General features: G+C 39.6%; 1 protein-coding gene across 2 annotated transcripts in view; it reads right to left on the bottom strand.

The window, feature by feature from the left end:
• Positions 1-22,569, bottom strand: part of LOC129839515 (adhesion G protein-coupled receptor E2-like) — a 56,550-nt gene extending 33,981 nt beyond the window's left edge. Inside the window, exon 1 of one of the 2 annotated variants that reach the window (XM_055907022.1) lies at positions 22,081-22,569. In XM_055907022.1, the coding sequence (XP_055762997.1) occupies positions 22,081-22,111 (31 nt within the window). In that variant the 5' untranslated portion in view covers positions 22,112-22,569. The remainder of the gene's footprint in view (positions 1-22,080) is intronic. The other variant, XM_055907021.1, reaches the window with a different exon arrangement.
• Between the last annotated feature and the right edge of the window lie 968 nt (positions 22,570-23,537).

Here is a 23,537-nt window from a genome sequence, read left to right on the forward strand (position 1 = left end):
GGCCTCCAGCTGTTCAGAGGTAGTTAAAATACAGTACCCGGTGTATGTATAGAATGATAAGGCAAGACGGCCTCCAGCTGTTCAGAGGTAGTTAAAATACAGTACCCGGTGTATGTAAAGAATGATAAGGCAAGAAAAGATCACAACATGAAGCTCCTTATGGAAAATCAAGAGACACTTTTTGCTGACTAGTATAAAAACGGGAACATCAGTAACCTCATCCTCCACACAGACCATCCCCTGGCATGGCACAGTGCTACATTAACCAGACCATCCCCTGGTATGGCACAGTGCTATATTAACCAGACCATCCCCTGGCATGGCACAGTGCTATATTAACCAGACCATCCCCTGGCATGGCACAGTGCTATATTAACCAGACCATCCCCTGGCATGGCACAGTGCTATATTAACCAGACCATCCCCTGGCATGACACAGTGCTATATTAACCAGACCATCCCCTGGCATGGCACAGTGCTATATTAACCATACCATCCCCTGGCATGGCACAGTGCTATATCAACCAGACCATCCCCTGGCATGGCACAGTGCTATATCAACCAGACCATCCCCTGGCATGGCACAGTGCGATATTAACCAGACCATCCCCTGCCATGGCACAGTGCTATATTAACCAGACCATCCCCTGGCATGGCACAGTGCTATATTAATCAGACCATCCCCTGGCATGGCACAGTGCTATATTAACCAGACCATCCCCTGGCATGGAACAGTGCGATATTAACCAGACCATCCCCTGGCATGGAACAGTGCTATATTAACCAGACCATCCCCTGGCATGGCACAGTGCTATATTAACCAGACCATCCCCTGGCATGACACAGTGCTATATTAACCAGACCATCCCCTGGCATGACACAGTGCTATATTAACCAGACCATCCCCTGGCATGGAACAGTGCTATATTAACCAGACCATCCCCTGGCATGGCACAGTGCTATATTAACCAGACCATCCCCTGGCATGGCACAGTGCTATATTAACCAGACCATCCCCTGGCATGGCACAGTGCTATATTAACCAGACCATCCCCTGGCATGACACAGTGCTATATTAACCAGACCATTCCCTGGCATGACACAGTGCTATATTAACCAGACCATCCCCTGGCATGACACAGTGCTATATTAACCAGACCATCCCCTGGCATGGAACAGTGCTACATTAACCAGACCATCCCCTGGCATGGCACAGTGCTATATTAACCAGACCATCCCCTGGCATGGCACAGTGCTATATTAACCAGACCATCCCCTGGCATGGCACAGTGCTATATTAACACACTACCCCTCTGTTAAGTGTTACCGAGGGATGGAAACTCAGGATACTAGACAACGAGGACTCTGATTCAGCTAATATAAATCTCTATAAGTCTGGAACTGTATTGGTACAGGGCAACGCAAAACATTTTTCAGCTGGACTTTCACCTAATCAAAGAACTAGCCCAGCAGGAGAAGCTCTCCCTTGAGAAAGATACCCCCACCCCGAGTAGGTCAGACCACTAGGCTACCTGGGGCAGCAGGAAGCCTAGTGGTTAGATAATTGGACTAGTAACCGAAAGGTTGCTAGATCGAATCCCTGAGCTGACAAGTTAAAAATCTGCCGTTCAGCCCCTGCTCAAAGCAGATAACCCACTGTTCCTAGGCAGTCATTGTAAATAAGAATTTGTTCTTAACTGACTTGCCTCGTTTAATAAAATACAAATATATGTTTAAAAAATTTGGGATTTCAGGTACATGTCAGCCTGGCTGGTAGATTATTACTAGCCCAGGTCCAAAATATGTGCCATGAATTATTTTAACATACAAAATGCCACAGACGGGCTAGTTTGGCAAATGTTCTACTAGCCCGGTCTGAAAAATACTAGCCTTGGACTAGCTTCTGTCACGATCGTCGTAGTGATGAGACCAAGGCGCAGCGTGATTGTAATACATTCTTCCGTTTAATAATGAAGAACACGTAACAAACAATACAAAATAACAAACGTGACCGCTATAACACTGAGTGCAAACATGCAACATCAACATAGACATAGATAATCAACCACGAAATACTCAAGGAATATGGCTGCCTAAATATGGTTCCCAATCAGAGACAACAATAAACAGCTGCCTCTAATTGAGAACCAATCTAGGCAACCATAGACATACAAACCCCCTAGACTGGTGACAACCCCATAAACATACAAAACCCCTAGACAAGACAAAAACATATAATCACCCATGTCACACCCTGACCTAACCAAAATAATAAAGAAAACTAAGAATACTAAGGTCAGGCCGTGACAGCTTCATTCCCATCCCTGTCAACACCACAGTACTCTGGACCTCTTTGGGATGCAAAAATATTTTTGTCTTTATATATCTGCATCCCAAATGGCACTCTATTCCATAGGCTAGTGTCCTGTGGGCCCTTGGGGCTTACTAGTAGTATAATCACTATTGCCTACTTTCCTGAGTTGACTAAATTCACTCCATATCTCCCTAAAGTTTCGGTGCCATCTGGGATTATGCGTTAATCTGTCTTTAAAGGTGCACTGCGATCTGGGATTATGTGTTAATCTGTCCTTAAAGGTGCGCTGACATCTAGCATTACGCGGTTATCTAGATTGGCAACTACTACTGAGTATGTGGAATAGGGAGTGAGCTTCGGAAAATGTGTATTTAAACGTTTATTTTATCGTAGTTCACACATTTAATAACCCGTATCGACTGGTAAGGCATTCAGGAGTATAGACTTGTCTTTGGTGACGGGAGAAGGTTCTGGGAAACAGCTAAACCAGAGGGTCGGGATGTGGACTTCAGCGACGGGAGCTAAGGGGCTGCTGTTGTGTTTGATTGATTTCACATTCAAGTTAATGATTCTTAAGCATTTGGTTTATGGACCTTTATTCAATAGCATATTTACAAGTTCCACTAATTACTATGTATTTTATAGTTGTTAAAAGTTGATAATTAGTCAGTTCAGAAACGTCATGTTGGAGGCAGGGGTTAGGTTCTCTGTATTTATTGTTTTGAGAACAAAGACTCAAGACCTATATTGGAATTTTGTTCTATTTTCATTTATTTACAAATTATGCTGATGATTTTATGAATATAACACCATTGTCATTTGTGTAATATTCTGATTTAATGTATTTTGAGAGATATTGTCACCTCTGGTTAATACTCATGAGTGTTTACCCCCTTTAATTTCTTCACATTTTATTGTGCTACAAAGTTGTATAAAAATGGACCCCAAAAAAGAAATAAAGGAACAATCTACACAAAATATTCTGTAATATCAAAGTGGAAGAAAATTCTATAAAAAAATATTAATTGATTTAAAAAAAACTAATATACATTGATAAGGTAAGTCAATACATGGGTCAATACAAGTTGGAAACAGTGAGAGTTCTTGGGTAAATCTCCAAGAGCTTTTTTTGCAGTAGTACTTTAGTGTCTTGTTGCATACAGGATGCATTTTTTGGCTAAAGGGGAAGTCCAATAGATCAATGTAATGCAATTAAATTGGAGTCGTGAATAAGGATTAGCTTAAAGAGGGCTGTGTTACTATTATTATTAGTGGGAGTAGTAGTAGTAGTGATAGTAGTGGTAGCAGTTGTAGAATTAGTAGTGATAGTAGTAGTAGTAGTAGTAGTAGTAGTGATAGTAGTGGTAGCAGTTGTAGAATTAGTAGTGATAGTAGTAGTAGTAGTAGTAGTAGTAGTAGTAGTAGCGATAGTAGTGGTAGCAGTTGTAGAATTAGTAGTAGTAGTAGTAGCAGTAGTAGCAGTAGTAATAGCAGTAGTGATAGTAGTAGTGATAGTAGTAGTAGAAATATTAGTAGTAGTAGTAGTAGTAGTAGTCAAGTTTTGACCTCTTTCTTGTGCAATTCCCCACTTGAAAAGGACAGTCCCTCCACATGAAGATTTTAACTGGATTTCACTCAATAAACAGCCATGGAATCAGTTGTTTGTATTTTATTTACCATTCTTTGGTTGGCAGTAAACAGGTGAAAAACCTCAAAAAAGAGATGACAAATACTTTTTATTATTTGAGTTGACAGCCTAATTAAATAACCAAAATTATCCACATTCACCTCAGATAAACACATTTCTGCCATTATAAAATACAAGGTTTCCACTTTTAAGCAAATGTTTCCCAAAATAGAAACCCACCATTTTGAATCAAATGAGCAGAATCAGTATATTTATCTCAATTTGCATTTTAGCCAAATACATTCAAAATATTTTTAGCAGTAAAAAATGACATTTATTTTCTAATCAGTAGTTTTAAGCAGACAAATCTTACATTTTTTAGCCAAAGATTTTTTAGACTATACATTTGTTACTGAATTAAGAACTTGGTTTACTAAGATTTCTACAAAGTTTAAATTACTTTTAACCATTTCAAACAAGTTCTTTGTCAACAATGAATTTGGCTCTTCTTACTTTTCCTTTATACCCCACAAATAACATTTATAGTTATAAATACCACTGCAAAAGTACTATCAAAGTTAAGAGTTAAGAGTCTGTGTTTTCCAGAGTATCATTAGCAGTGCACTGCTTAAGTCAGTCTAACCAAACATGGCCAATATGGCGCTTACCGGCTGTCTTTCACAGTTTTGTGGAGGGCTTGGACTTGCACAGTCACCTTGATCACAAAGATGAAGTTTCCTTGGTCTTGTAGTTTTATAAATGCTCCTTTCACTGCGGTCTAAAGACAACAGCAGAACCAGGTGCTGGCACGCCCAGATTGCCTGGAAGATTTGTTCCACCTGGTTCACCACTGATTGAAGGAGGAGGAGTTTCACCACTGAGGAGCTCCCAGGCAGTTTGTCAGCACAGTAGTAGTAGTAGTAGTAGCAGTAATAGTAGTAGTAGTAGTAGTAGCAGTAATAGTAATGGTAGTAGTGGTAGTAGTAGTAGTAGTAGTAGTAGTAGTAGTAGTAGTAGTAGAAATATTAGTAGTAGCAGTAGTAGTAGTAGTAGTAGTAGTAGTAGTAGTAGTAGTAGTAGTAGTAGTAGTAGTAGTAGTAGCAGTTGGAGTAGTAGTGATAGCAGTAGTAGTAGTAGTAGTAGTAGTAGTAGTAGTAGTAGTAGTAGTAGTAGTAGTAGTAGTAGTAGTAGTAGTAGTAGTAGTTGTAGTAGTAGTAGTAGTAGTAGTAGTAGCAGTAGAATGATGAGAAGTAGGAGTATAGAAGTAGTAGTGGCAGAGATATTATAGCTAGGTTACTAAACTGAAGTACAGGAAAGAAGACAGAGATATTATAGCTAGGTTACTAACCTGAAGTATAGGAGAGAAGAAAGAGACGTTATAACTTGTTTACTAAACGTAAAGGGGAATATCACGCAAAAACTATATTTAGGTATTTGTTTCATTATGTTTTGCATGTCGCTAGTAAAGTTGTCAAGATATTGGACTTCTAAGAAGAAAAGTGTCTCCAGCCACATCATCATGATTATGTATATATATCACTGAACAGAGTGAGTCCATGTAACTTAATATGTGACTTGTTAAGCACATTCTTACTCCTGAGCTTATTTAGTCTTGACAAAACAAAGGGGTTGAATACTTGTTGACTCAAGACAATACAGCTTTTCATTTTTAAAATTAATTTTGAAAATGATCTACAAGCAAAATTCCTCTTTGACGATATGGATATTGTGTGTAGATCAGTGACACAACCTCTAAATGTAATCCATGTTAAATTCAGGCTTTGCAACACAACACACATTGAACATGGAATAAGTCAAGTGGTGTGAATTCTTTCAGAAGGCACTGTATGTCTTTACAAAAAGCTGTGGTTGTCATCTGGCAGCTTTGTTTCCTGTGTTGTGTGTGTGTGTGTGTGTGTGTGTGTGTGTGTGTGTGTGTGTGTGTGTGTGTGTGTGTGTGTGTGTGTGTGTGTGTGTGTGTGTGTGTGTGTGTGTGTGTGTGTGTGTGTGTGTGTGTGTGTGTGTGTGTGTGTGTGAACATAGTACTACATCCATACCATCCATAACATAACTACCTGAACATAGTACTACATCCATAACATCCATAACATAACTACCTGAACATAGAACTACATCCATAACATAACTACCTGAACATAGTACTACATCCATAACATCCATAACATAACTACCTGAACATAGAACTACATCCATAACATAACTACCTGAACATAGTACTACATCCATAACATCCATAACACAACTACCTGAACATAGTACTACATCCATAACATAACTACCTGAACATAGTACTACATCCATAACATAACTACCTGAACATAGTACTACATCCATAACATCCATAACATAACTACCTGAACATAGTACTACATCCATAACACAACTACCTGAACATAGAACTACATCCATAACATAACTACCTGAACATAGTACTGCATCCATAACATCCATAACATAACTACCTGAACATAGTACTACATCCATAACATCCATAACATAACTACCTGAACATAGTACTACATCCATAACATAACTACCTGAAAATAGTACTACATCCACAACACAAATACCTGAACATAGTACTACATCCATAACATCCATAACATAACTACCTGAACATAGTACTACATCCATAATATAACTTCCTCAACATAGTACTACATCCATAACATCCATAACACAGCTACCTGAACATAGTACTACATCCACAACATAACTACCTGAACATAGAACTACATCCATAACACAACTACCTGAACATAGTACTACATCAATAACATAACTACCTGAACATAGTACTACATCCATAACATAACTACCTGAACATAGTACTACATCAATAACATAACTACCTGAACATAGCACTACATCCATAATATAACTTCCTCAACATAGTACTACATCCATAACATCCATAACACAGCTACCTGAACATAGTACTACATCCACAACATAACTACCTGAACATAGAACTACATCCATAACACAACTACCTGAACATAGTACTACATCCATAACATAACTACCTGAACATAGTACTACATCAATAACATAACTACCTGAACATAGTACTACATCAATAACATAACTACCTGAACATAGTACTACATCCATAATATAACTTCCTCAACATAGTACTACATCCATAACATCCATAACACAGCTACCTGAACATAGTACTACATCCACAACATAACTACCTGAACATAGTACTACATCCATAACATAACTACCTGAACATAGTACTACATCCATAACATAACTACCTGAACATAGTACTACATCCATAACATAACTACCTGAACATAGTACTACATCCATAACATAACTACCTGAACATAGTACTACATCCATACCATCGATACCATAACTACCTGAACATAGTACTACATCCATAACACAACTACCTGAACATAGTACTACATCCATAACATAACTACCTGAACATAGTACTACATCCATAACATCCATGACATAACTACCTGAACATAGTACTACATCCATAACATAACTACCTGAACATAGTACTACATCCATAACATAACTACCTGAACATAGTACTACATCCATACCATCGATACCATAACTACCTGAACATAGTACTACATCCATAACACAACTACCTGAACATAGTACTACATCCATAACATAACTACCTAAACATAGTACTACATCCATACCATCCATAACATAACTTCCTGAACATAGTACTACATTCATAACACAACTACCTGAACATAGTACTACATCCATAACATAACTACCTAAACATAGTACTACATCCATACCATCCAAAACATAACTTCCTGAACATAGTACTACATCCATAACATCCATAACATAACTACCTAAACATAGTACTACATCCATACCATCCACAACACAACTACCTGAACATAGTACTACATCCATAACATCCATAACATAACTACCTAAACATAGTACTACATCCATACCATACACAACACAACTACCTGAACATAGTACTACATCCATAACATCCATAACACAGCTACCTGAACATAGTACTACATCCATAATATAACTACCTGAACATAGTACTACATCCATAACATAACTACCTAAACATAGTACTACATCCATACCATCCATAACATAACTTCCTGAACATAGTACTACATCCATAACATCCATAACATAACTACCTGAACATAGTACTACATCCAAAACATCCATAACATAACTACCTGAACATAGTACTACATCCACAACATCCATAACATCTATAGCATAACTACCTGAACATAGCACTACATCCATAACACAACTACCTGAACATAGTACTACATCCATAACATAACTACCTGAACATAGCACTACATCCATAACATAACTACCTGAACATAGTACTACATCCATAACATAACTACCTGAACATAGTACTACATCCATAACATAACTACCTGAACATAGTACTACATCCACAACCTCCATAACATAACTACCTGAACATAGTACTACATCCACAACATAACTACCTGAACATAGAACTACATCCATAACATAACTACCTGAACATAGTACTACATCCATACCATCCATAACATAACTACCTGAACATAGTACTACATCCACAACATAACTACCTGAACATAGAACTACATCCATAACATAACTACCTGAACATAGTACTACATCCATACCATCCATAACATAACTACCTGAACATAGTACTACATCCATACCATCCATAACATAACTACCTGAACATAGTACTACATCCATACCATCCATAACATAACTACCTGAGCATAGTACTACATCCATACCATCCACAACATAACTACCTGAACATAGAACTACATCCATAACACAACTACCTGAACATAGTACTACATCCATACCATCCATAACATAACTACCTGAACATAGTACTACATCCATAACATAACTACCTGAACATAGTACTACATCCATAACATAACTACCTGAACATAGTACTACATCCATAACATAACTACCTGAACATAGTACTACATCCATAACATAACTACCTGAACATAGTACTACATCCATAACATCCATAACATAACTACCTGAACATAGTACTACATCCATACCATCCACAACATAACTACCTGAACATAGAACTACATCCATAACACAACTACCTGAACATAGTACTACATCCATACCATCCATAACATAACTACCTGAACATAGTACTACATCCATAACATAACTACCTGAACATAGTACTACATCCATAACATCCATAACATAACTACCTGAACATAGTATTACATCCATTACATAACTACCTGAACATAGTACTACATCCATAACATAACTACCTGAACATAGTACTACATCCATAACATAACTACCTGAACATAGTACTACATCCATAACATAACTACCTGAACATAGTACTACATCCATAACATAACTACCTGAACATAGTACTACATCCATAACATCCATAACATAACTACCTGAACATAGTACTACATCCATAACATCACTACCTGAACATAGTAATACATCCATAACATAACTACCTGAACATAGTACTACATCCATAACATAACTACCTGAACATAGTACTACATCCATAACATAACTACCTGAACATAGTACTACATCCATAACATAACTACCTGAACATAGTACTACATCCATAACATCCATAACATAACAACCTGAACATAGTACTACATCCATAACATAACTACCTGAACATAGTACTACATCCATAACATAACTACCTGAACATAGTACTACATCCATAACATCCATAACATAACTACCTGAACATAGTACTACATCCATAACATAACTACCTGAACATAGTACTACATCCATAACATAACTACCTGAACATAGTACTACATCCATACCATCGATACCATAACTACCTGAACATAGTACTACATCCATAACACAACTACCTGAACATAGTACTACATCCATAACATAACTACCTGAACATAGTACTACATCCATAACATCCGTAACATAACTACCTAAACATAGTACTACATCCATACCATCCATAACATAACTTCCTGAACATAGTACTACATCCATAACATCTATAGCATAACTACCTGAACATAGTACTACATCCATAACATAACTACCTAAACATAGTACTACATCCATACCATCCAAAACATAACTTCCTGAACATAGTACTACATCCATAACATCCATAACATAACTACCTAAACATAGTACTACATCCATACCATACACAACACAACTACCTGAACATAGTACTACATCCATAACATCCATAACATAACTACCTAAACATAGTACTACATCCATAACATCCATAACATAACTACCTGAACATAGAACTACATCCATACCATATACAACACAACTACCTGAACATAGTACTACATCCATAACATCCATAACATAACTACCTAAACATAGTACTACATCCATAACATCCATAACACAACTACCTGAACATAGTACTACATCCATAACATAACTACCTAAACATAGTACTACATCCATACCATCCATAACATAACTTCCTGAACATAGTACTACATCCATAACATCCATAACATAACTACCTAAACATAGTACTACATCCATAACATAACTACCTGAACATAGTACTACATCCATAACATACACAACACAACTACCTGAACATAGTACTACATCCATAACATCCATAACATAACTACCTAAACATAGTACTACATCCATAACATCCATAACATAACTACCTGAACATAGAACTACATCCATACCATACACAACACAACTACCTGAACATAGTACTACATCCATAACATCCATAACATAACTACCTGAACATAGTACTACATCCAAAACATCCATAACACAACTACCTGAACATAGTACTACATCCATAACATCCATAACATAACTACCTGAACATAGTACTACATCCATAACATAACTACCTGACCATAGTACTACATCCATAACATAACTACCTGAACATAGTACTACATCCATAACACAACTACCTGAACATAGCACTACATCCATAACATAACTACCTGAACATAGTACTACATCCATAACATAAATACTTGAACATAGTACTACATCCACAACCTCCATAACATAACTACCTGAACATAGTACTACATCCATATCATCCATAACATAACTACCTGAACATAGTACTACATCCATAACATAATTTAACTGAACATAGTACTACATCCATAACATAACTACCTGAACATAGTACTACATCCACAACATAACTACCTGGACATAGTACTACATCCATAACATCACTACCTGAACATAGTACTACATCCATAACATCACTACCTGAACATAGTACTACATCCATTACACAACTACCTGAACATAGTACTACATCCATAACATCCATAACATAACTACCTGAACATAGTACTACATCCATAATATCCATAACATAACTACCTGAACATAGTACTACATCCATAACATCACTACCTGAACATAGTACTACATCCATTACACAACTACCTGAACATAGTACTACATCCATAACATCCATAACATAACTACCTGAACATAGTACTACATCCATTACACAACTACCTGAACATAGTACTACATCCATAACATCACTACCTGAACATAGTACTACATCCATAACATCACTACCTGAACATAGTACTACATCCATTACACAACTACCTGAACATAGTACTACATCCATAACATCCATAACATAGCTACCTGAACATAGACTACATCCATAACACAACTACCTGAACATAGTACTACATCCACAACATAACTAACTGAACATAGTACTACATCCATAACACAACTACCTGAACATAGTACTACATCCATAACATCCATAACACAACTACCTGAACATAGTACTACATCCATAACATAACTCCCTGAACATAGTACTACAACCATAACATCCATAACATAACTACCTGAACATAGTACTACATCCATAACATAATTTAACTGAACATAGTACTACATCCATAACATAACTACCTGAACATAGTACTACATCCACAACATAACTACCTGGACATAGTACTACATCCATAACATCACTACCTGAACATAGTACTACATCCATAACATCACTACCTGAACATAGTACTACATCCATTACACAACTACCTGAACATAGTACTACATCCATAACATCCATAACATAACTACCTGAACATAGTACTACATCCATAATATCCATAACATAACTACCTGAACATAGTACTACATCCATAACATCACTACCTGAACATAGTACTACATCCATTACACAACTACCTGAACATAGTACTACATCCATAACATCCATAACATAACTACCTGAACATAGTACTACATCCATTACACAACTACCTGAACATAGTACTACATCCATAACATCACTACCTGAACATAGTACTACATCCATAACATCACTACCTGAACATAGTACTACATCCATTACACAACTACCTGAACATAGTACTACATCCATAACATCCATAACATAGCTACCTGAACATAGACTACATCCATAACACAACTACCTGAACATAGTACTACATCCACAACATAACTAACTGAACATAGTACTACATCCATAACACAACTACCTGAACATAGTACTACATCCATAACATCCATAACACAACTACCTGAACATAGTACTACATCCATAACATAACTCCCTGAACATAGTACTACAACCATAACATCCATAACATAACTACCTGAACATAGTACTACATCCATAACATAACTACCTGAACATAGTACTACATCCATAACATAACTACCTGAACATAGTACTACATCCATAACACAACTACCTGAACATAGTACTACATCCATAACATCCATAACATAACTACCTGAACATAGTACTACATCCATAACATAACTACCTGAACATAGTACTACATCCATAACATAACTACCTGAACATAGTACTACATCCATAACAAAACTACCTGAACATAGTACTACATCCATAACATCCATAACATAACTACCTGAACATAGTACTACATCCATAACACAACTACCTGAACATAGTACTACATCCATAACATCCATAACATAACTACCTGAACATAGTACTACATCCATAACATAACTACCTGAACATAGTACTACATCCATAACACAACTACCTGAACATAGTACTACATCCATAACATCCATAACATCCATAACATAACTACCTGAACATAGTACTACATTCATAACATAACTACCTGAACATAGTACTACATCCATAACATCCATAACATAACTAACTGAACATAGTACTACATCCATAACATAACTACCTGAACATAGTACTACATCCATAACATAACTACCTGAACATAGTACTACATCCACAACATAACTAACTGAACATAGTACTACATCCATAACATAACTACCTGAACATAGTACTACATCCATAACATAACTAACTGAACATAGTACTACATCCATAACATAACTACCTGAACATAGTACTACATCCATAACACAACTACCTGAACATAGTACTACATCCATAACATCCATAACATAACTACCTGAACATAGTACTACATCAATAACATCCATAACATAACTACCTGAACATAGTACTACATCCATAACATAACTAACTGAACATAGTACTACATCCATAACATAACTACCTGAACATAGTACTACATCCACAACATAACTAACTGAACATAGTACTACATCCATAACACAACTACCTGAACATAGTACTACATCCATACCATCCACAACATAACTACCTAAACATAGTACTACATCCACAACATAACTAACTGAACATAGTACTACATCCATAACATAACTACCTGAACATAGTACTACATCAATAACACAACTACCTGAACATAGTACTACATCCACAACACCTGAACATATTACTACAGTACATTCTAAATATGCACATTTCCGAACAAACCATATATGTATTGTGTAATATGATGTTATTGGACTGTCATCTGATGAAGTTTGAGAAGGTTAGTGAAATAAATAAATTGAAATAAATTTTGCTGGTTTTGTCGCTATCGCTAACGTGCCTAACGAATCAATGCTGTTGTGTGGTTGGCTATTGTAGTAAGCTAATATAATGCTATATTGTGTTTTCGCTGTAAAACACTTAAAGAATCGGAAATATTGGCTGGATTCACAAGATGTTTGTCTTTCATTTGCTGTACACCATGTATTTTTCATAAATGTTTTATGATGAGTATTTAGGTATTGTCACGCCCTGGCCTTAGTATTATTTGTTTTCTTTATTATTTTAGTTAGGTCAGGGTGTGACATGGGGTATGTGTGTGTTTGGGGTATTATATGGTAGAGGGGGGTTGGTGGTAGTGTATGGGTTTGTGTTGAGTGTATGTATCTAGATGTGTCTATGGTTGTGTGGAGTTTTCTAGGAAAGTCTATGGTTGCCTGAATGGGTTCTCAATTAGAGACAGCTGGTTTCTGTTGTCTCTAATTGGGAACCATATTTAAGGCGATCATAGGCTTTAGCTGTTTGTGGGTCATTGTATATGTCGAACGTAAGTAGTTTGTGTGTGCACTTGCGTTTTAAGTTTCACGATCGTTTATTGTTTTTTGTTAGTTGGTATAAGTGTTACGTGTTCATCTTAGTCGTTGTAAATAAAAGAAGATGTATTCAAGTCATGTTGCGCCTTGGTCCTCTCATTCACGTCAAGACGATCGTGACAGAATGACCCACCAAACCCGGATCAAGCAACATGACCAGCGGCAACAGGAGCAACGCAAGGATTCATGGACATGGGAGGAAATTTTAGACCGGGAAGAACCAGTAGAATATAACCGCCCCAAAGCTGAGCTGGAGGCAGCGAAAGCAGAGAGGCGGCGATATGAGGAGCTAGCTCGGAGGCAGGAAAAGGATCTGGGCTACACTACGTGGGAGGAGATCGACAGGTGGGCGATCAACCCAGGGAGAGGGCCGGAGCCCGCCTGGGATTCTCTGGCGCAGTGCGAGGAGGGATACCGGCGGATGGAGGCAGCACGACGAAGCGGTAGGAAGCCTGTGGGAAAACCCCAAAAATGTCTTGGGGGGGGGGGGGCCTTAAAGGGAGAGTGGCGAAGTCAGGTAGGAAACCTGCGCCTACTCCCTGTAATTACCGTGGAGAGCGAGAGTACGGGCAGACACCGTGTTACGCAGTAGAGCGCACGGTGTTTCCTGTACGTGTGCATAGCCCGGTGCGGGTTATTCCACCTCCCCGCACTGGCAGGGCTAGATTGAGTATTGAGCCGGATGTCATGAAGCCGGCCCTACATATCTGGCCACCAGTGCGTCTCCTCGGGCCGGTTTACATGGCACCAGCCTTACGCATGGTGTCCCCGGTTCGCCTACATAGCCCGGTGCGGGTTATTCCACCTCCCCGCACTGGTCGGGCAACGGGGAGCATTCAACCAGGTAAGGTTGGTCAGGCTCAATGCTCAAGGGAGCCAATACGACTGCACGGTCCGGTATTTCCGGCGCCACCTCCCCGCCCCAGTTCAGTTCCACCAGTGTCTACACCACGTAACAGGCTTCCAAGCGTGTCTCCAGAGCCCTGTTCCTCCTCCACGCACTCGTCCTATGGTGCGTGTCTCCAGCCCGGTACCACCAATTCCGGCACCACGCACTAAGCCTCCTGTGCGTCTCCAGAGTCCTGTGCATCCTGTTGCTGCTTCCCGCACTAGCCCTGAGATGCGTGTCCCCAGTCCGGTACCACCAGTTCCGGCCCCACGCACTAGGCCTAATGTGCGTCCCCAGGGTCCAGTATGCCCTGTTCCTTCTCCCCGCACTAGCCTGAAAGTGCGTGCCTTTAGCCTGGTGCCTCCAGTTCCGGCACCACGCACCAGGCCTACAGTGCGCCTCATCCGGCCAGATCCATCCGTCTCCCCAGCGCCGTCTGAGCCATCCGTCTCCCCAGCGCCGTCTGAGCCATCCGTCTCCCCAGCGCCGTCTGAGCCATCCGTCTCCCCAGCGCCATCTGAGCCTTCCGTCTGCCCAGTGCCGTCTGAGCCATCCGTCTGTCCATAGCAATTAGAGCCGCCCGTCTGTCCCGAGCCGTCAGAGCCGTTAGTCAGTCAGGAGCCGCTAGAGCCATTCGTCAGTCAGGATCTGCCAGAGCCGCCAACCAGACAGGATCTGCCAGAGCCGCCAACCAGACAGGATCTGCCAGAGCCGCCAACCAGACAGGATCTGCCAGAGCCGCCAACCAGACAGGATCTGCCAGAGCCGCCAACCAGACAGGATCTGCCAGAGCCGCCAACCAGACAGGATCTGCCAGAGCCGCCAGCCAGCCATGAGCGTCCAGATCCGTCAGCCAGCCATGAGCGTGCAGATCCGTCAGCCAGCCATGAGCAGCCAGATCCGTCAGCCAGCCATGAGCCGTCCAACCAGGATCCGCCAGAGCCGTCATCCAGCCAGGATCTGCCCCTTATCCTGGTGCTGCCCCTTATCCTGGTGCTGCCCCTTATCCTGGTGCTGCCCCTTATCCTGGTGCTGCCCCTTATCCTGGTGCTGCCCCTTATCCTGGTGCTGCCCCTTGGTCCGGTGCTGCCCCTTAATCCAGTGGGGTTAATGTGGAGGGTGGTCATTTGGGGGAGGCTACGTAAGAGGGTAGTGACTATGGTGGGGTGGCGACCACGACCAGTGCCGGAGCCGCGGCCGTGGAAGGCGCCGCCGTGGAAGGACGCCCACCCAGACCCTCCCCTAGACTATGGGTTGGTGCGCCCGGAGTTCGCACCTTAAGGGGGGGTTATGCCACTCCCTGGCCTTAGTATTATTTGTTTTCTTTATTATTTTAGTTAGGTCAGGGTGTGACATGGGGTATGTGTGTGTTTGGGGTATTATATGGTAGAGGGGGGTTGGTGGAAGTGTATGGGTTTGTGTTGAGTGTATGTATCTAGATGTGTCTATGGTTGTGTGGAGTTTTCTAGGAAAGTCTATGGTTGCCTGAATGGGTTCTCAATTAGAGACAGCTGGTTTCTGTTGTCTCTAATTGGGAACCATATTTAAGGCGATCATAGGCTTTAGCTGTTTGTGGGTCATTGTATATGTCGAACGTAAGTAGTTTGTGTGTGCACTTGCGTTTTAAGTTTCACAATTGTTTATTGTTTTTTGTTAGTTGGTATAAGTGTTACGTGTTCATCTTAGTCATTGTAAATAAAAGAAGATGTATTCAAGTCATGTTGCGCCTTGGTCCTCTCATTCACGTCAAGACGATCGTGACAGGTATTTCAATTTGGTCTCTGTAATTGTTCTAGCTGCTTCGGTGCTATTTCCGGTTGTAGCTGCAATGTAAAACTATGATTTATACCTCAAATATGCACATTTTTCGAACAAAACATAGATTTATTGTATAACTTGTTATAGACTCTCATCTGATGGAGTTGTTTCTTGGTTAGTTAGGTTGGTTTTGTGCAAGCTACCTGTGCTGTGAAAAATGGCTGTGCTTTTTTGTATTTGGTGGTGAGCTAACATAAATATATGTGGTGTTTTCGCTGTAAAACATTTTAAAAATCGGACATGTTGGCTGGATTCACAAGATGTGTATCTTTCATTTGCTGTATTGGACTTGTTACTGTTTGAAAGTTAAATATTTCTAAAAAATATATTTTGAATTTCGCGCCCTGCACTTGGACGGGCTGTTGTCATAAGTGTACTGGCACCGCCCTGCAGCCATAAAAGGTTAAAACTACTTTTTCAACCACTCCACAAATTTCTTGTTAACAAACTATAGTTTTGGCAAGTCGGTTAGGACATCTACTTTGTGCATGACACAAGTAATTTTTCCATCAATTGTTTACAGACTGATTATTTCACTTATAATTCACTGTATCTCAATTCCAGTGGGTCAGAAGTTTGCATACACTAAGTTGACTGTGCCTTTAACTTCTTATGGCTGCAGGGGCAGTGTTGAGTAACTTGGATGAAAGGTGCACAGAGGTGCCCATAGTAAACTGCCTGCTCCTCAGTCCCAGTTGCTTATATATGCATATTATTATTCATATTGGATAGAAAACACTCTGAAGTTCTAAAACTGTTTGAATGATGTCTGTGAGTATAACAGAACTCATATGGCAGGCAAAAACCTGAGAAAATATCCAAACAGGAAGTGGGAATTCTGAGGCTGGTCGATTTTCAACCAAGATCCTATTGAATTCACAGCGAGATATGGATGAGTTTGCACTTCCTACAGCTTCCACTAGATATTAACAGTCTGTAGAACCTTGTCTGAGGCCTCTACTGTGAAGGGGGGGGGCAAATGAGAGGGGAATTAGTCAGGTCTGCCATGACCTGACCATGCTCTAACCATGCGCGTTCACATGAGAGGGAGCTCTGTTCCATCGCTCATCTGAAGTCATTCTCCGGTTGGAACATTATTCAAGATTTATGTTAAAAACATTCTAAAGATTGAATCAACACATCGTTTGACATGTTTCTACTGACTGTTACGGAACTTTTTGATATTTCGTCAGCTTTTAGTGAACGCGCTTCCTGACGTTGGATTTGTTTACCAAACACGCTAACAAAAATAGCTATTTGGACATAAATGATGGACATTACGGAACAATACGAAAATTTTTTGTGGAAGTGGGAGTCCTGGGAGTGCATTTCAATGAAGATCAGCAAAGGTAAGTGAAGATGTATAATGCTTTTTATGAGTTTTGTTGACTAAGAACAAGTGTATCTTTAATTCTATGTAAAACATGTATCTTTCGTCAAAGTTTATGATGAGTATTTATGTTATTTGACGTGGATTTCTGCAATTTCTCCGGATATTTTGGCGGCATTTCTGAACATGGCGCCAATGTAAATTTAGGTTTTTGGATATAAATATGAACTAAATCGAACAAAACATATATGTATTGTGTAACATGAAGTCCTATGAGTGTCATTTGATGAAGATCATCAAAGGTTAGTGATTCATTTTATCACTATTTCTGCTTTTTGTGACTCCTGTCTTTGGCTGGAAAAATGACTGTGTTTGTCTGTGATTTTGCGGTGACCTAACATAATCGTTTGTGGTGCTTTCGCTGAAAAGCCTATTTGAAATCGGACACTTTGGTGGGATTAACAACAAGATTACCTTTAAGATGGAATAAGATACATGTATGTTTGAGGAATTGTAATTATGAGTTTCAAAATTATTGAATTTGGCGCCGTGCACTTTCACTGGCTGTTGACATATCGATCCCGTTAACGGGATTGCAGGCATACGAAGTTTTAAACAGCTTGGAAAATTCCAGAAAATTATGTCATGGCTTTAGAAGCTTCTGGTAGGCTAATTGACATAATTTGAGTCAATTGGAGGTGTACCTGTGGATGTATTTCAAGGCCTATCTTCAAACTCAGTGCCTCTTTGCTTGACATCATGGGAAAATCAAAAGAAATCAGCCAAGATCTAAGAAAACAATTGTAGACCTCCACAAGTCTGGTTCATCCTTGGGAGCAATTTCCAAACGCCTGAAGGTACCAAGTTCATCTGTACAAACTATAGTACGCAAGTATAAACACCATGGGACCACGCAGCCGTCATACCGTTCAGGAAGGAGACGCGTTCTGTCTCCTAGAGATGACCATACATTGGTGCGAAAAGTGCAAATCAATTCCAAAACAACAGCAAAGGACCCTGTGAAGATGCTGGAGGAAACAGGTACAAAAGTATCTATATCCAGAGTAAAACGAGTCCTATATCGACATAACCTGAAAGGCCGCTCAGCAAGGAAGAAGCCACTGCTCCAAAACCGCCATAAAAAAGCCAGACTACGGTTTGCAACTGCACATGGGGACAAAGATCGTACTTTTTGGAGAAATGTCCTCTGGTCTGTTGAAACATAAATAGAACTGTTTGGCCATAATGACCATCGTTATGTTTGGAGGAAAAAGGTGGGGGCTTTGCTGCAGAAGGGACTGGTGCACTTCACAAAATAGATGGCATCATGAGGCAAGAAAATTATGTGGATATATTGAAGCAACATCTCATGACATCAGTCAGTAAGTTAAAGCTTGGTCGCAAATGGGTCTTCCAAGTCGACAATGACCCCAAGCTTACTTCCATGTTGTGGAAAAATGGCTTAAGGACAAAAAAGTCAAGAGTGGCCATCACAAAGCCCTGACATAAATCCCATAGCAAATGTGTGGGCAGAACTGAAAAAGCGTGTGGCAGCATGGAGGCCTACAAACCTGACTCAGTTACACCAGCTCTGTATGGAGGAAAGGGCCAAAATTCACCCAATTTATTGTGGGAAGCTTGTGGAAGGTTACCCGAAACGTTTGACCCAAGTTAAACAATTTCAAGGCAATGCTACCAAATACTAATTGAGTGTATGTAAACTTCAGGCCCACTGGGAATGTGATGAAAGAAATAAAAGCTGAAATAAATTATTCTCTTTACTATTCTTCTGACATTTCACATTCTTAAAAATAAGTGGTGATCCTAACTGAGCTAAGACAGGGAATTTTTACTTGGATTAAATGTCAGGAATTGTGAAATACTGCTTTTTAATGTATTTAGCTAACCTGTGTGTAAACTTCCGACTTCACCTGTAAATACACTGAGTATACAAAACATTAAGAAATACCTATTCTTTCCATGACAGACTGACCAGGTGAATCAAGGTGAAAACTATGATCATTACACAGGTGCACCTTGTGCTGGGGTAAATAAAAGGCCACTTTAAATGTGCAGTTTTGTCACACAACACATTGCCACAGATGCTTCAAGTTTTGAGGGAGTGTGCAATTGGCATACTGACTGCAGAAATGTCCACCATAGCTGTTGCCAGATAATTTTATATGAATTTCTCTATCATAACCTGCCTCCAACTTAGTTTTAGAGAATTTTGAAGTACGTCCAAGCGGCCTCACAACCGCAGACCACGTGTATGGCTATGTGAGGGCGAGCGATTTGCTGATGTTAACGTTGTGAACAGAGTGCCCCATGGTGGCAGTGAGGTTATTGTATGGGCAAGCATACACTATGGACGACGAACAAAATTGCATTTTATTGAAGGTGATTTGAATGCAAAGAGATACCTTGACGAGATCCTGAGGCCAATTGTCAAGCCATTCATCCACTACCATCACCTCATGTTTCAGCATGACAATGCACTGCCCCATGTTGCAAGGATCTGTACACAATTTAGGGAAGCTGAAAACATCCAAGTTCTTCCACGGTCTGCATACTCACCAGAAATGTCACCCATTGAGCATGTTTGGGTTGCTCTGGATCGACGTGTATGACAGCGTGATCATGTTCCCACCAGCAACTACACACAGCCATTGAAGAGGAGTGGGACAACATTCAAACAGGCCACAATCAACAGCCTGACCAACTCTATGTGAAGGAGATGTGTCTCGCTGAATGAGGCAAATGGTGGTCACACCAGATACTGACTGGTTTTGTGATCCACGCCCCTACCTATTTTCTTTTAGGTATCTGTGACAATCAGATTCATATCTGTATTCCCAGTCATGTGAAAGATTAGGGCCTAATGCATTTATTTAAATTCACTAATTTCCTTATATAAACTGTAACTCAGTAAAATATTTGAAAATGTTGCATGTTGCATTTATATTTTTGTTCAGTATTTCTTGAAGATAGTCTTGTAGTAACATATAGGTTTGTAACATTCACACTGTATCCATGGTTGTAACATTCACACTGTATCCATGGTTGGAATATTCACACTGTATCCATGATTGTAACATTCACACTGTAACCATGGTTGGAATATTCACACTGTATCCATGATTGTAACATTCACACTGTATCCATGGGTGTAACATTCACACTGTATCCATGATTGTAACATTCACACTGTAACCATGGTTGGAATATTCACACTGTATCCATGATTGTAACATTCACACTGTATCCATGGGTGTAACATTCACACTGTATCCATGGTTGTAATATTCACACTGTATCCATGGTTATAACATTCACACTGTATCCATGGTTGCAACATTCACACACAACATTCTATAGCAATTCAACTATAAATGACAGTGAATTATGAAAAAACCCTCTCATTTTGTCACTCTCTAACACACAAACACAAAAACACACACAAACACACATACGCACAAACACACAACTAGTCAAGTTCCAAAGATATCCAAGGTTAGACTCACCCAGAACAAGTAGCAGAGTTCTGGACCCCATCTCAAAGACAGACTGGTATTATATCCAGACAACTAGTAGGATCCTAATAAAACTAGTCCCACAAGAAGAATCAGTCTGAGATTAAATCTGATTTACTGTTGAATTCAGATTGAAGAAAATCCCAGTTTAACAAGGTTTTTATTCCATATGATAAGTGGTGAGAAAATAAATACAATTTTCCCTCACAGTTTGAGCCACATGGGGTGAGAAAGAAAATATTTAGCTCCTCTCTCTGCTCTCTTCTTCCTCTTTCTGTTAAAACACCCCCCCTTCTCTCTCTTTCCTTCCTCTCTCTCTCTTTCTCTCACTCTTTCTATTTCGACCCTTCCTCTCCTTCCCCTTTCTTTCTCTCAATATCTTCTGATAAGTATATATTTTTCTCTTCTTATACCCCTTGTTCCTCTCTAGTTTCCTCTCTTATTCCTGACATGGAAATTAGGTTTACTAATTCACTGCTCAATTCTCGCTGTCTCTCTCTCTCTCTCTCTCTCTCTCTCTCTCTCTCTCTCTCTCTCTCTCTCTCTCTCTCTCTCTCTCTCTCTCTCTCTCTCTCTCTCTCTCTCTCCCTCTCTTTGTCTCTCTCTCTCAGACATCTCTGAATAGCTTCTGAAACCAAGCCCAGAGGAACATAGTGCTGAGAGAGAAAGAGGAAGGGGAGAGGGAAAGAAAAAAAAAGAGAGAGAGAGAGGGAGAGAGAGAGAGAGAGATAGATAGTTATTCAACCACATAACCACTTTAAGCGTAGGCTCTTTTAAGACAATGTGTACATCCCAAATGAAACTACATGTTGCTGCCAATACAGGGATCTACTGTATAGAAACTGAAGTAGGACAGAAGACATTAGAGAAGGGATCTACTGTATAGAAAGTGAAGTAGGACAGAAGTCATTAGAGAAGGGATCTACTGTATAGAAACTGAAGTAGGACAGAAGTCATTAGAGAAGGGATCTACTGTCTATAAACTGGAGTAGGACAGAAGTCATTAGAGAAGGGATCTACTGTATAGAAACTGAAGTAGGACAGAAGTCATTAGAGAAGGGATCTATTGTATAGAAACTGAAGTAGGACAGAAGTCATTAGAGAAGGGATCTACTGTATAGAAACTGAAGTAGGACAGAAGTCATTAGAGAAGGGATCTACTGTATAGAAACTGAAGTAGGACAGAAGTCATTAGAGAAGGGATCTACTGTATAGAAACTGAAGTAGGACAGAAGTCATTAGAGAAGGGATCTACTGTATAGAAACTGAAGTAAGACAGAAGTCATTAGAGAAGGGATCTACTGTATAGAAACTGAAGTAGCACAGAAGTCATTAGAGAAGGGATCTACTGTATAGAAACTGAAGTAGGACAGAAGTCATTAGAGAAGGGATCTACTGTATAGAAACTGAAGTAGGACAGAAGTCATTAGAGAAGGGATCTACTGTAT

The sequence above is a fragment of the Salvelinus fontinalis genome, chromosome 40 (assembly GCF_029448725.1).
Source record: "Salvelinus fontinalis isolate EN_2023a chromosome 40, ASM2944872v1, whole genome shotgun sequence".
Lineage (NCBI taxonomy): Eukaryota > Metazoa > Chordata > Actinopteri > Salmoniformes > Salmonidae > Salvelinus > Salvelinus fontinalis.